At 35.1% G+C, this 13,954-nt stretch overlaps 1 protein-coding gene across 1 annotated transcript in view; it reads right to left on the bottom strand.

Moving 5' to 3' along the window:
• Nucleotides 1-11,718: 11,718 nt before the first annotated feature.
• Nucleotides 11,719-13,954, bottom strand: part of LOC108977738 — a 14,556-nt gene continuing 12,320 nt past the window's right edge. The window contains exons 7-8 of the mRNA XM_018947596.1: nt 12,986-13,293; nt 11,719-12,055 (exon numbers count right to left, since the gene is read on the bottom strand). Of these exons, the coding sequence (XP_018803141.1) occupies nt 11,795-12,055; nt 12,986-13,293 (569 nt within the window). The 3' untranslated portion in view covers nt 11,719-11,794. The remainder of the gene's footprint in view (nt 12,056-12,985; nt 13,294-13,954) is intronic.

Genomic DNA, 13,954 nt, shown 5'->3' with positions numbered 1-13,954 from the left:
CGTGATTGTTTATTATTTTACACCTTATTGCATAGTTTCAGGAGTGGCTTGAACATATCTCTCTACTATTGTGTTGTTTAATGCATATTTTTGATCAATTGGCATTCAAAGTTTGAATTGAAAAGCTACAAATTCGTAAAATCAAATTTTAGGTTTATAATTTTGGGGACTAAGTTAAAAAAAAATATACAATTTTATCAACTATATAACTTCAAGAAAAACTTAAGCACATTGTTCGTGTCAGCATAGAGTCGAAATTACATGCTTTTTGGATGTTGCTTAATATTCGAAATTCGTACTTGTTTGGTATATATTTTGAAATCGTTTACATGGTGACACTATGTAATAGCTTATAGCAAGTGCCTTTGGCATTCGGCCCACTTTTTCCAATAATTTTTATAAATACTCGGCTATAACTGCGTAAGAAGAAGATTTAAAAATACTGTGGATCACTCTTTTGTAAGAAAACTTTTCTGCAGACCTTATCTATACATATGTACATAGATATATTTAAACATTGTGCCTAGGTGGAATGTAGATCAAGTGTTTAGTAGAAACTGTTATCAAGATTTTTGACATAAAAGAAGAGAATAATATAAGGAAGTGTCAAAGCTAAGATTTGTTTATAAAATTTACTTCGAATATAACCTAGAGGGTTATGAATTAGCTTGGTTCGAAAATTCGTTGCAATATGCGAAATATCGAAGAAGAATCGTTAACATCTATTGCTCCGAAGCTATAATACCCTGAGCAAATGCAAAAGTTTTCACACAAAAACTTGATTTTGGTCGGTCAGTTTGTATGGCATCTATATGGTACAATGGTCCAGTACCGGCGATTCCGACCTCTTCCGAGCTTCTTGGGGGAGAAAAGAACGTGTGAAAATTTTCGAAAACGGCACTCAATGCATTCATAATAATATTCCACCAAATAAACCACGTCCAGCACACAGTGTAGAAAATATAGCACCCGTGTCCACAAAGAACGTGGAGAGTCGATTCGACTTGGCGCATTTTATATCGAGATCTTGAATTGAAAGCATGCAAATCTATCTCATGCAAGAACTAAAGCCACTCGTCCTTCCTAAAGGACATCACTTCATTCTATGGGCATTGGAAAATTCCACGAAGATCCGATGTCTTCGAGCCATACTTTTTTTGGAGCGGCGCGGCCCATTTCTGGCTCAAAGGGGATGTAAACAAGCCAAATTGCCGCATTTGCGACGAAGAGCTATCATTTCCTTTAGAATCCAACGGTTTATATTGTTTTGTGGGCCGGCGAAATCGTCGGTCCATATCTCTTCAAAACTGATTCCGATGAGAATGTAACCGTCAAAGGCGATCGTAATAGAGTGATGATAACTGACGATTTGATGCCTGAAATTGAAACTCGTGATCTTGTTTCGCCGTTTTTCGCCTGTCGATTAACCACTAAGATTGTGTGATATGACACCGTTGGGATTTTTTCTGTGGGGATATAGCACAGTCTAAAGTCTATGCGGACAATCCCGCTTCAATTCAGGCCTTAGAGCAAAATACCACGTATGTCATTCGCCAGTAACCAGTCGAAATGCTTCAACGAGTCGTCGAAAATTGAACTCAACGGTTGGACCATCTGAGACGTAACCGCGGCCAACATTTGGAAGAGATAATGTTCAAAAATTAAATCCCTAAGAAAGTTCGTTTGAATGTTAGTAAACATTCCTCATTGAATTTGAAGTTTCTCTCGCTTATTTCTTTAAAAAAGCAGGAATCTCTAAATGGAACACTATAAGTGCATACATATTTTTTTGAATCTTCGACGTTTACTGCTCGATGTGTCAAACTTAATATACTCTGTACAGGGTATAAAAATATGGCTTCAGCATGTTAAGAGCTAAGTTATATAATATATAAGTTTTTCTAGTTCGATAGTTGTTTTAACTATTTTATTTACTTAGTTAATGTTAATATAATCTTTCCGAAAACCAATTTCATTATATTTGTAGTAGTAGATTTTTCTTAGCAATAAGTTTTAAGTTTTATTTATAGTTCTCTTTGGTTGGGGGTCTGCAAAATTTCTACAAATTTCTTCACATACTATTTTTATTTGGTTTGTATTAAAGTCCTATTATATAATATATAAGTTTATATGCAAGTTTGTAACTACATAATTAACCAGTTCATTTAGTTAGCTAAAATTAAACTATTATTTTTAAGTAGTTAGCTTCTATTTCTTTGCAGCAAACTTTTTCGTTAATTTACTTTAACTATTACAGTTATGTTTTTCTTTTAAATTTTTAAGTATTTTGTATTGTTTTTATTGTAAGTATGCATATGTTCATTTATGTATTCGTTTCAATAATTTATTTGTAGTTCACAAGGGTTAACACAACGCAGGTTTAGGCATGGCTATCGAGTATAGCTCTTTAACTACCAAATACTAACTATATGTATAGAGTAGTACAGTACATCTAAATTTCGTAGTTAGTTATGTGTGTACTTGGTGTATAACTTTGTAATAGATTTGTATATAATACGAACACTAGGTATACATGGAGGATGGGTATAGTTCAAGTAGGTCTCAATATTGGGTTCTTTATAGCAGTAGCATAATTGCTTAACAACTAAGAAAATCATACAGTCTACAAAATATATACGGATATGTTCTAAATATATGTTCAAACCGACTTGGATTCCCCTGCCTCGCGGTACTACGCAGGCGTAATTTATGTATAGTTATTTCATTAAACACGTATATTTTTTAGCCAGTTCTTGTTCGTTTCGCTACTCAAAAAGGTCGTTTGGGAAATCTAAGACAGCAACATATACTATATAATAATGTCAACTGTGGCTATTGTTAATGTGTTGCGTTAGTTTACGCCTCCTAATACTGTCTTTTACAGTGATAATTTCGTCTATATTAAAAGTATTGTGTATGAAATTGTAGCGTATTGATGGTTTGGTCGAATAGTGCTTGAATATGTGGTTGTTTTAAAATTAGACGATGAATAAAAGTTGTAAGAAAATGTTATAAAAGACATGACACACATGACACTTTAGGAAAAATATTAGTCTTTCCACGATTCATCACTTTCTGTTCGCTAAAACCTTAGAAATTTCCGAATTAAAAGTTAAGGCGGTTTTCAAGTCTAGAAATTTACAAAATATATATTCTTTTAATGCAAAAACACATAAAAAACCAGTGAGGAAGGACTAAGTTCGGGTGCAACCGAATATTTTATACTATTGCAACTTGCGCGAACCAAAGCCAGGGAAAAACTTTACCATGACAGAGCTCCAGAATTCGCTGGAAAATGCCCTTCCTTGTCATCGAAAGTGCTCTTGATAATGTGTCCATATGTAAGCGTCATCAAGGCACTGGAGATATAAATGTGGCGACTCCTATACGCAGACGGATAGAGGCTGTACGGCGTATTAGGATAGCTGAAACCATTGTAGTAGAGCGTAAGATTCGGCTTGCTACTACGAGGGGCTGCCCACAGGGTAGAGTTCTATTCCACCTACTATGGAGCCTAGTAGCAGATGGCTTCCTTGAGTTGCTCATAAACAATGGGATTCGATGCAAGGTATACGCCAATGACATTAAGGCCGTTAAGGTCTCTGTGGCTTCCAAGATGATGGTGCCAGAACCAGGCATATCGGTGAGCTCCACGCCATAAAGGAGTTGCTTCATACGGAGGATAGAGTGCACGCACGGCACTGGCAGTAGGCAGCAGGAATGCACCACGATAAGCTACTACTAGGAGGTTACAACCAGGTAAAGTTTAGAGATATGAGCAACTGCATCCTGTTGACGCGCTCTGTAAAGAGCACTACAGACAGCGGAAACACTAGTTCAACATGGGCATAGTCTCTGGCGCAAACTTCCGGTTTTGCGACATGGAACATGAACAGCTGATTCTAGATATCCTAGGATTCATCTACATGCACAGGCATCACATCCCCTCAGCCGCGCCCAACAAGCTTCTGGAATTATTCGGAGTATGGACCTTTATGACCATAGGTGGCAGCGCAAAACCTCATTTATTTTTTATCTATGTATCTTGGCTGATATCGGTAGAGCAGATCCTGGGATATATGATTTTACCTAAAAGAGGGCGGTGACATCCATCTCATCATCCAATTTTTGCACCGGTACTTCCATATCATGTTCGATTAAAATTTAACGTCGTATTTAATTATTGATTTATCGCGATTTTAGTAGTTTTTGAGAGTAATATGGGAAGAACATCAATATTTTCACTAAGTGTTAAAGTTCCTATAAGAATTTTCTTCAGCGAGTTTGCTATTGCAGCTTTAGTGGTCTAGAAGATTTGTACATTAAACTTATTACAAGGTAAGGCTACAGCCACTTTTGCCAAATTTTCAGCCCACAGGAGCTCCTTGCTTCGGTTATATTATGTGATAATTAACAATTCTATATCCTCATGGTCCGATTACGCCCATCTCCCAACACCTTACATTATAGCCAAGGAACATATGTACCTAAGTTTCATCAAGACATTTTAATTATTACTCAAGTAGCATCTTGCACGGACAGACAGAAAGTCACCCGGATTTCAACTCTTCTCGTCAATCTGATCATTCATACTATATATGTATATATTTCTATCCATATATGTATCTATCTCGATTAGTTTTTGGTGATACGTACAACAGTTGGATGAATAAAACTGTTATACTCTGTATATGTAGTACGGCCGTCTGGGTTTTTATGTGTTTCTCGACACAGTAGAACTTCGCCTTTTTCTGTGTGGCTGCGTCGTGTTATATTATGTATGACATGTTATGCTATGAAGTATTACTGCGTCATGTTGCTATGCTATGTTATGTTATGATATTCTATGTTATCTTTGTTATTCTATGTCATGTCATTTAACGTTATGTCATGCTATATTTCGCTGTTATAGCACCTAATATGCTTGGGTGAGGACGGTTGAAAGCGTGTTTAAACCAAAGGACGGAACAAATGGATAGATAGATGATTATATTATTTACTTTAAGTGAATTTATATTAAGTAGTGCTTCAGTGGGACGTAATTTGAAATGGGCAACATGTACAAAAATGATATGCTACAAAGAATATTCTTAATACTATAGAGTAGTTGCTAAGGTCTAGTATTAAGTAAAATAATTTGCCAAAAGGCGAATAGGGGTTTGTTTGGGTGGTGAAGTTTACTAAAATGTTTATAGTAGAGATATGCGGTAATTTTCGATTTCTGTAGAGGGGAGTTGTTATCAGTATGGTTTTCGGAATAAAGCCAACAGTTCTACGAAACTATATCTATGTAACTATAACACTGTACAACAAAATCAGGCCTTATGCAATGCTAACGGAGGTCTAATATTGAATTATGATATATAGATATCAAAAAGCGATGTGAATTGAAAGAGTTTGAAAAGTTTAGAATTGAAATTTCAAGTTAAGCATTCAAATTCATGAAGTCTATACATGTTTTGATCACACATCAAAAATCACATCCAACGTAAAGATAAGTATGCAGTTCTTTTGCCATGTGGTGTCGATACGCAGAATTTAGCTGGAGTCGACTCGGCTGAATGCTGTCTAAAAGCAATAACCTTTTTTTGGTGACGTTGAAAATGTTTCAAGATTTTCAGTATCAGCACATGTTGGGAAATTCTGAAATCCAAAATACGCAATTCACGTCACTACCTTTCAGGCCATTTGCGAAAAAATGCAAATTGATAAACGCTTTGAAAGTATTTAATAAATTCGGCAATGCTCGTCATAGTACAGGATTTCAGGACTAGGCTGATGAAGTCATCGGCCCTAATTTCTTCAAAAATACTACCGGTGTGAACGTAACCGTCAATGGCGGTCGTTATAGTCCTATGATAACCGACTATTTAATACCTGAAATTGTAGCTTGTGATCTCAGCGACATTCCCACACATCACATCAATCAACGGATTTATTGAGAGAACACTTCTGTGAGCAGATAATTTCACGTTTTGGGCCAGGCGATTATCCACCTATATAAAGAGATAATCCTAAAAAAATAAATGTCAAATAATGTCCTTTCGAATGATAGTGAACATTTCCCATTTGATTTGTAGAGACTGTAGGGAACCTCGAAATGGATCACCACTTATTATTGTTGCATTTGCTGTCGCCAAACCTCAAACAGCTCACTTCTAAGTTCCAAATAATTGAAGATTAAAGGATTTCGTACGACTTGTTCAAAAACTTAATCATTGGATTTTTCTCACCAACCACCCTCATTATTCACCAATGGTATTCACTATGTGACTAGTTGCTATTTTCAAAATTGAATACTAGCTTGGAAGAAACATTTTATGATGATATCTCAGCCATTAAGGTGGGAGCCTGCTTTAGAGGCTTAAAAAATCGAGTTTCTGAGGATTTTTTGGGAGGGAAAGAAATAAGCGATTTAAGCGAAATTTCTAGGGTTAATAGTCATATATCTAGACATTATACACAAATTTTTTGGATACGAAATCTTTAATATTCTGCCTTTGGGAAGCAATTGCCCCAAATAGAAGATAATTTAATGCCAAATATAATAAACTTTATCCCAATTCCATACGACGTATAGTTTTTTTTCTATCCTGCCCGTCAATTAAGAAAAATCGTAAAATTTAAAAACCGAGAAATCCTGCGTCAAAGTTTTCGCTTTCTGCCCAAGCCCTCATATACATATCTGCTTGACGCTCGGCCACTATTTCCCTTCTAGCTTCGAAAATATTTCGTATATCCATCTATAACTTTGGGGACATATTCTTTGATAATTTTTAAAGAGATTTAAGCAAAAAAAAATCGATTTTTCGAAGCTTCTAAAGCAGGCTCCCCCCTTAAAGTAAACGTAACCGCGCTGCTGGAGAACACATAATGTATTGAAGTTAAAGGAATTTATTTTGAATAAGCAATAACTTTTCAAGAACACATCCGATAAAACTAGTTTATTTTCAGGACACATCTCTGACATTTGTTAAAATTTTGGAACTATGATTTATGTAATGAAATTCTCAGTCATCAATTCCATTCACCATTTTAGCTTTCCCCTGGATGTTGTACAGTGCACTTAATAAGTTTTTTCACTCACTAAAAGAGTATTTTAAAATTGCAATTAAAAATAAGTCAACCTATTTGCAACTTTTCGATAGGTTTTCTGTTATTTTTTTTATAATTTTGTACATGTATAAGTGTATTTGAACGTGTTTTATGCATAAATGTAAATAAGAAAAGTGTTTTTATTTAGTAAATTTGTATACATAAAATTTTTTTCCTTGTAAATAATACTGTTTTGCTAATACTAAACATCAATTTATACACAGGTGATGTTTTTGTTGCGTGTTTACAATTAAAAAAGTAATATATCGTCACCGGAAATGCAAAATAACGTAACATCACTTTTCATAAGTTTACAGGCGAAGAAAAAACGACTCATATTCAAAAAAAAAAAAAATTGAGTTTCGATTATTAAATGGTTATATATTGGTTATATATGAGGTGAGAACTGGTTATATATCGGTTATGATTGAGAACGTAAGTTTGTACTTTTACGATATTACATATATGTTGTTGTTGTTGTAGCGAAAAATTCTGCCGAGTTGACAGTCCTTGACTGAATAAAAATCCGGGTCCGTTCCGATTACGTCGACCCGACTGTCATGGGAACGGATAATACATATATATATACATATAATATGATGTTGTAAAACGTAAGCAATAAAAAACTCAATTTCGATTTTTTTAATGATACGTTATTTTGCATTTTAAGTGACGTTATGTAATATTTTGGGTAATTCCAATAGTAATTTCTATAAACTAATACACAATACTCAACACACTTTAGTTTTTTTTTTATTATTTTTGCTGCACAGCAATTCCTAGCGTTTAATGAATTAAGGCTTGTAAAAAAATCAACTCACTTGCTATATGTCAACTTAACAACAACAAACACATACTTTTTTTTATGTCAAAATACATTTTAACGCTTGTACAGTTAGTTATATTCGTTTTTAACATTTTTCTACTTATAACAAATATTGTTAGTTGCATTTCTTTCAAATGCATTATAAATCATAGTAAATATATGTGACACTTTTTCTATTCTTTTCTTTTTCCGATTTCTTCATTTGTATACATACACATACATACAACTATAGTTATAAGGACCACAAAGTTTGTGTGTGTATATAAAAAATCCTTATCAAATATGCCTACCAAATATTTTTTATTTTGCTACAAACATACATACATACATACACATGTGTTGGAAACTACATGTACACATATTTATGTTAATTATTTTATGTAAATTTGCATAATAATTTACTTGTACATCAAAAATCTATTTAACACATTTTTATCTAATTAATTTTACGTTTGTTTATTGTAATTTTACTCGCGCAACATTTTTTTTTTTTGTATTTATTTAATAATTTATTTAATAATTTTAATTTAATTTCGTATTTCGTATTTCATATTTAACGTATTATGCTTCATAATTAAAATATACCTATATGACTGTTTCTAGACGTAAATTTGTCATCGCTAATTTATGCAATTTTTCACTTATGTTATTGATCTTAGCTATTTTGGGTACTTGGGCACTAAAAAATTAAGTTTTTGAATTTACTTAAGTCTTTTTAAATTTTTGCTAATCTCTTTTTATTTATCTACATTCTATTTATATACTATATAAGCTTAAATTTTTTTATAAGTATACATATAATTAAATTCAATAACACTGCATTTCCTGCTTTCGATCTTTCTTTGTAAGATTTTTCCTAAATTTTGGTATCACTATAAAAATCAAAACTTTTAGTGGTAGTCAGTTTTATTTGAATTTACGGAAATTGGCGCAGAGTAACTTTTTTTAATTTAAGCAAATAATTTATATAACAATAATTTATATACATATATTTCATAGTAAATGAGGAGGAATGACATTTCTTAAACCTTTGAAGGGATCAATCTTTAGATTTTCGAAATTCAGATTTTGAAATTAAAGTACACCGGGGAACATTTAATATTTCAGCTCTATCATCGGCATACATTCTCTCTACCCATCGCGCTGATTGCACGGTTGTAGAGGTTATATCCACTTCTGAATCGTGAAAAATCGCTGCTTTTCTTTGGGTGATCCAAGTAGAGGTATTCTTTTCAATAGGCTTCTTTTGCCAGATCCGAGTGAGTCATGTTAAGCTATCATTTTATTATTGTCAGGTTTTGTTTTTCATTTCATTATAGAAAGACTTATGAATGACCAACCTTTACAAATCATTGAACTTTATTACGAATTTCGCTCAATTTTTGCAACACCATGATCCATCTTTAGACCCAGCATTCATTATTGGATAATATTCGACCGAAGCGTTTAAAATACAGCTTTTGCAAGCACTGAAACCGATTAATCTTCCCAAGCGACATCGCTTTGCGCTATTTGTACTTGAAAAGATACAAGAAGATACGACGATTTCGAGCCTATGAGAGCTCTCCCGCCACGATGTCAAAATCGTGATTGGCGACTTTAACGCCAGGGTAGCCAAAGACGGAGACTTGAAGGAGAATTTGAAATTCGTGAGTATGAAGAGTTTAAGATGGCCGGCAGGGATAATACTTGAAAATTTAACGAAAAGATGCGATGACTAACATAAGGTTTTAATACCGGAACATACCCCAGAGGTAATCTAGTTTCTAAGGCCCAGAGCATAAAATTATGGAGGGAACACTTCTCCAGCCTGCTGAATGGCAGTAAAAGCATAACACTAGGAGATTGTGAACCCGATTCCCCAATCGTTGCCTATGGGGCAGACGTTCCATTTCCCGAGCATGAAGGGTAACAAAACGGGGAGGTCCGATGTATTGCCGGTCGAGCTGTTGTGCTCTGCCCAATCCATAAAAAGGAAGACCCCACAATCTGCGTCTACCATGGGATAAGTCTCTTCAACATCGCGTATAAGGTTTATCGAACGCGTTGTGTGCAAGATTAAATCCCACCGTCAACAGACTGATTGGACCTTATCAGTGAGGCTCTAGGCCTGGAAAATCGACAACTGAACAGATATTCACCATGCGTCAAATTTTGGAAAATACTGAGCTGCAGATCTAAATGAAGAAGATACAATATTTTATAAGAGTGTACAACTTCTGGCGTAAGCCGATGACATCGATATCATTGAGCATAACAACTGCGCCGTTAGTTCTCCGAATCGAAATATCTCCTGCCATCAAACAAACAGTCGTCACATTCACGACTTGGCTCCCGCGTTACTGTTAACAACAATAACTTCAAACTCGTAGATAATTTCATTTATCTTGAAGATAACATTAACACCAACAACAACTTCAGCCTCGAAATTCAACGCAGATGAGCTCTTGACAACAGGAGCTACCTCGGACTGTGTAGGCCATTGAGAAGTAAAATCCAAAGACCAAATTCTACAAGTCACTCATCATCCCCGCCTTGCTAAATGCTGCAGGGCCACGCGAATACCGCTGTCGATGGAACGATAAGTTCTACGAGATATACGCCGACATTGACATATAGTAGTTCAGCGAATTAAGAAACAGAGACTACGCTGGCCAGGTCATGTCGTCCGAATGGACAAAAACACTCCAGCTCTCAAAGTTTTCCACGCATTACCCGCCGTGGAAAGCAGAGAAAGAAAACGACCTCCACTCCATTGGAAATACCGTTTGAAGAAGGACCTAGCTACACTTGTTGTCTCTAACTGGTGTTATTGTAAACTCGGCTGCACCAATAAAGAAGAAGAAGAATATGAGACAAGCTGCAATTAGTTCCGCAAATTCTTAACCCATTTCATCAATATCTTGAACAATTATAAATAATATAATAACTAATCAAGGAAATATATAACCAATACTAAAAGTAAGAAAAGTAGTTTACATTAGCCTTAAGTATCAAGGAAGAATCGCTTCAAATCAGAAAATTTATGTTATAAACATGTTCTGCGCCAGTTCCACATTTTTTTTTTTTTGTCTATTGCTTAGTGTAAATGTATTAGAAATATTTTCATCGTATCTACACTTTCATACGAAAACTGAGAGTTCGAGTGAAACCACATTTGTGGGTGCTGGAGGCAGATCAAGGACAACCATAGTTAAAGCGTTGTAATACTACCAAGAACTAAAAAAAAAATTTACAATAAAAACTTTTAGGCATTTACGGATTTTTAGTACGGTCTATTACAGTGATAACAAGAACTTTTAAGTACAGTTATTTTTTTAAATAAAAACCGTTAGATATTTACATTTACGGATGTGTTAGTAATAAATTCAATATTGGGAATGATTATGAAAACGCTATAATGCCTATTGTTACATTATACAAACATTAAACCGTTACAGTTAAGTGGCATTTCATTACAGTTAACGCTAAACTAGCCTAACCTACAACAACGGCTGCATAAAAAATTAGCTTATTAATTATGTCTAAGTATTTAAGCAAAACGCTAGCAATTAGCTATTTTCATTTTGCATTTCCTTTAATTTCGAAATTATAACTCATCACAAATATAAAGTTTGCGCCACTGATCTTTCAAGTTTTGCGCACGCGCCTGTAAACACACGTGTAGTATGTGTCGTACAAAACCGTTATATATGCTATACTGTTATTTCATACTTAAATACGTATATTTTTTACGATTTGGAGCCTCTAAATTTTCATTGCTGGCAAATTCGTTAATTTCTACTGCCTGTCTAAGATCCTTTTTTTTTTTATTTTGCTAAACTATTATTTGTGTGTGTAACGCCTTTATTGTAACGCTTAAGTGTACCTCTTTTAGAGTGCTTCAGTCGATGAACTACAGGGTCCAATGTAGGCAGCAGCTCCAACCACATCCGATGGTGTGCCCGGCGTCACCAAGCTGCCACCACTGCTGGCAGCCGTGCTCGTTGCCATTGTTGTTGCGCCCATGCTTGTCGTTAAGGCGATGCTGGTGCCGATTGCTGCTTGCTTTATCGCGGTAAGCGTAGAAGCGGCCACGCTGTCAGCAGCCATTTTGTGTATGGTTGTTGCTAGATCGTCACTTTTCGGTGGATACTATGTGAAAAATTAAATTTTATTAAAAATAAGTAAGCTTGCGGATAAATTTGCTTCTTGAAGATCTTAACCTAGGTGTTTTTCGAGTTACTAATAAGGCGGGTACGATAGCTTTTCACCAACTAAAGATGGAGTAAGCATTCAGTGAAATTAAGGCACTTGCCAGCGAATTTAATAGAGTCCTAACCAGTCCAGTACCCATTGGATTTGCTAGGAATAAGTAGTCAATATAACGAATTGCTTAGATCCGAACCTAACAAGAATGCTGACTAACTCAAATCTGCCTGATCGTACAACTGAACTTGAAAAACGGAGTCACTGAAACTAAATCACTTAAAATCGAACCTAACTGTGCTTGGATTAAGGATCCTTTGAAACTAAATCACTTTCATTCGAATTTAACTGAGCCTTGGCTATCTCAGATCTGCCAGATATTTACAACTGAGCTTGGATTAAGGATCCATTGCCACTGATGTACTGTCATCCGAACTTTACAGCCATGACTGTCTCAGATCTGCCGGATATTTACAACTGAGCTTGGTTCAAGGATCCATTGAAAATGAGGCGCTGTCATCCAAACTATACAGAGTATTTAGCACAGAATGTGTTATATTCATGAAGCTGAGTTTGGAATATGGATCCATTGAAACTAAGCCACTTGTATTTGAACCTAACAAAGTTCTCTTTATCTCAAACCTTCCGGAACAGGGAACTTGAAACAGGGATCAACTGAAACTGAACCACTTGCATAAGCTCCGTCTGAGTTTGCAGCTGAACTTGGAATAAGTCGCTGGACTACTTGCATTCAAACCTAACTGAGCGCTAACTAGCTCAGATTTGCTGGATCTTATAGCAGAGCTTGGTATTCATTGGAAATAGATGTGTCCGTAAACTACTTCTAACCAAACTGCACTTAACCCCACCAATTACCTCTTGCAACTCGTCCACCGATGGTAGTAGTTCATCTGTAGAATTTGGAGTTAATGGACTCGGTGTTGGCATACCGCTCAAGCGACTTAGCGCCGACGCAGCGCTCATGTGATGTTGTAGCGTATCGCCAATTACAATTTGCGGTTTATTTTGATTAAGATGTTGTTGTTGTTGCAGACGTGCCAAACGTAATTTCATCTCCTGACGTATCTCCTTCTGTTGGACCTCCTTCTCGAAACGCATCATACTATAACTACGCACAGACGAACTAGTACTATGAACCGACGCTAGACTTGGTCTTCGAGAACCTGTATTTCAGCGTGTTAGTGTGTGTTTTATGTGAGAGTGTATTTGTTGAAGAGAGGAATGTTTACGGTGAGATTATTAAAATGTGAATCATTACATTTATTAAATTGTTTAAATTCTTTCAAATAAGTTAGAATATAATTATATAGATCGTTAGCAACAGTTTTGTATCATTAGTTGGCAGAACTTGTAAGAATTTTTTGGCCAATAAAAAAACGATAAAAAGAAATAATTTTTTTTCGAATACTCTTTATCTGCGCGCTAATGATGCAAAACTAGTGCTGTGGTAAAAAAAATATTAGGCTTGTAAGCTTGCTTTATTTTCGGGACGCTGCAGCTATATTTAGAAAGAGGGTGGAGAGTTTTCATACAAATTAAGGCATAGTTTTAGGCGTACAAGCGTAGCGTGCATATGTTGCTCATTAGCCCATTTTACACTTAAAATTCGCTAAAAGAGGTATAGGTACGAAGTAAGCCGAATAGTTGGTACGAATACTTTACAAGGGTATAGGGATAGAAGAAATTTTTACATTTCGTTCATATGGATAGAAAGCTTAATTTTATAATTTTGTTTTATGGGAAGTTATACAAGTTACATAGAGCAAAGCGCAAATAATAGAAATTTATATGAAAATTCAATTATTTATATATATTTTTTAAATA

This window comes from Bactrocera latifrons, unplaced genomic scaffold (assembly GCF_001853355.1).
Source record: "Bactrocera latifrons isolate USDA-ARS-PBARC rearing strain unplaced genomic scaffold, ASM185335v1 scaffold_95, whole genome shotgun sequence".
Lineage (NCBI taxonomy): Eukaryota > Metazoa > Arthropoda > Insecta > Diptera > Tephritidae > Bactrocera > Bactrocera latifrons.
Note: the sequence above shows the minus strand (reverse complement) of the source record. Positions and strands in the feature narration are given on the sequence as shown.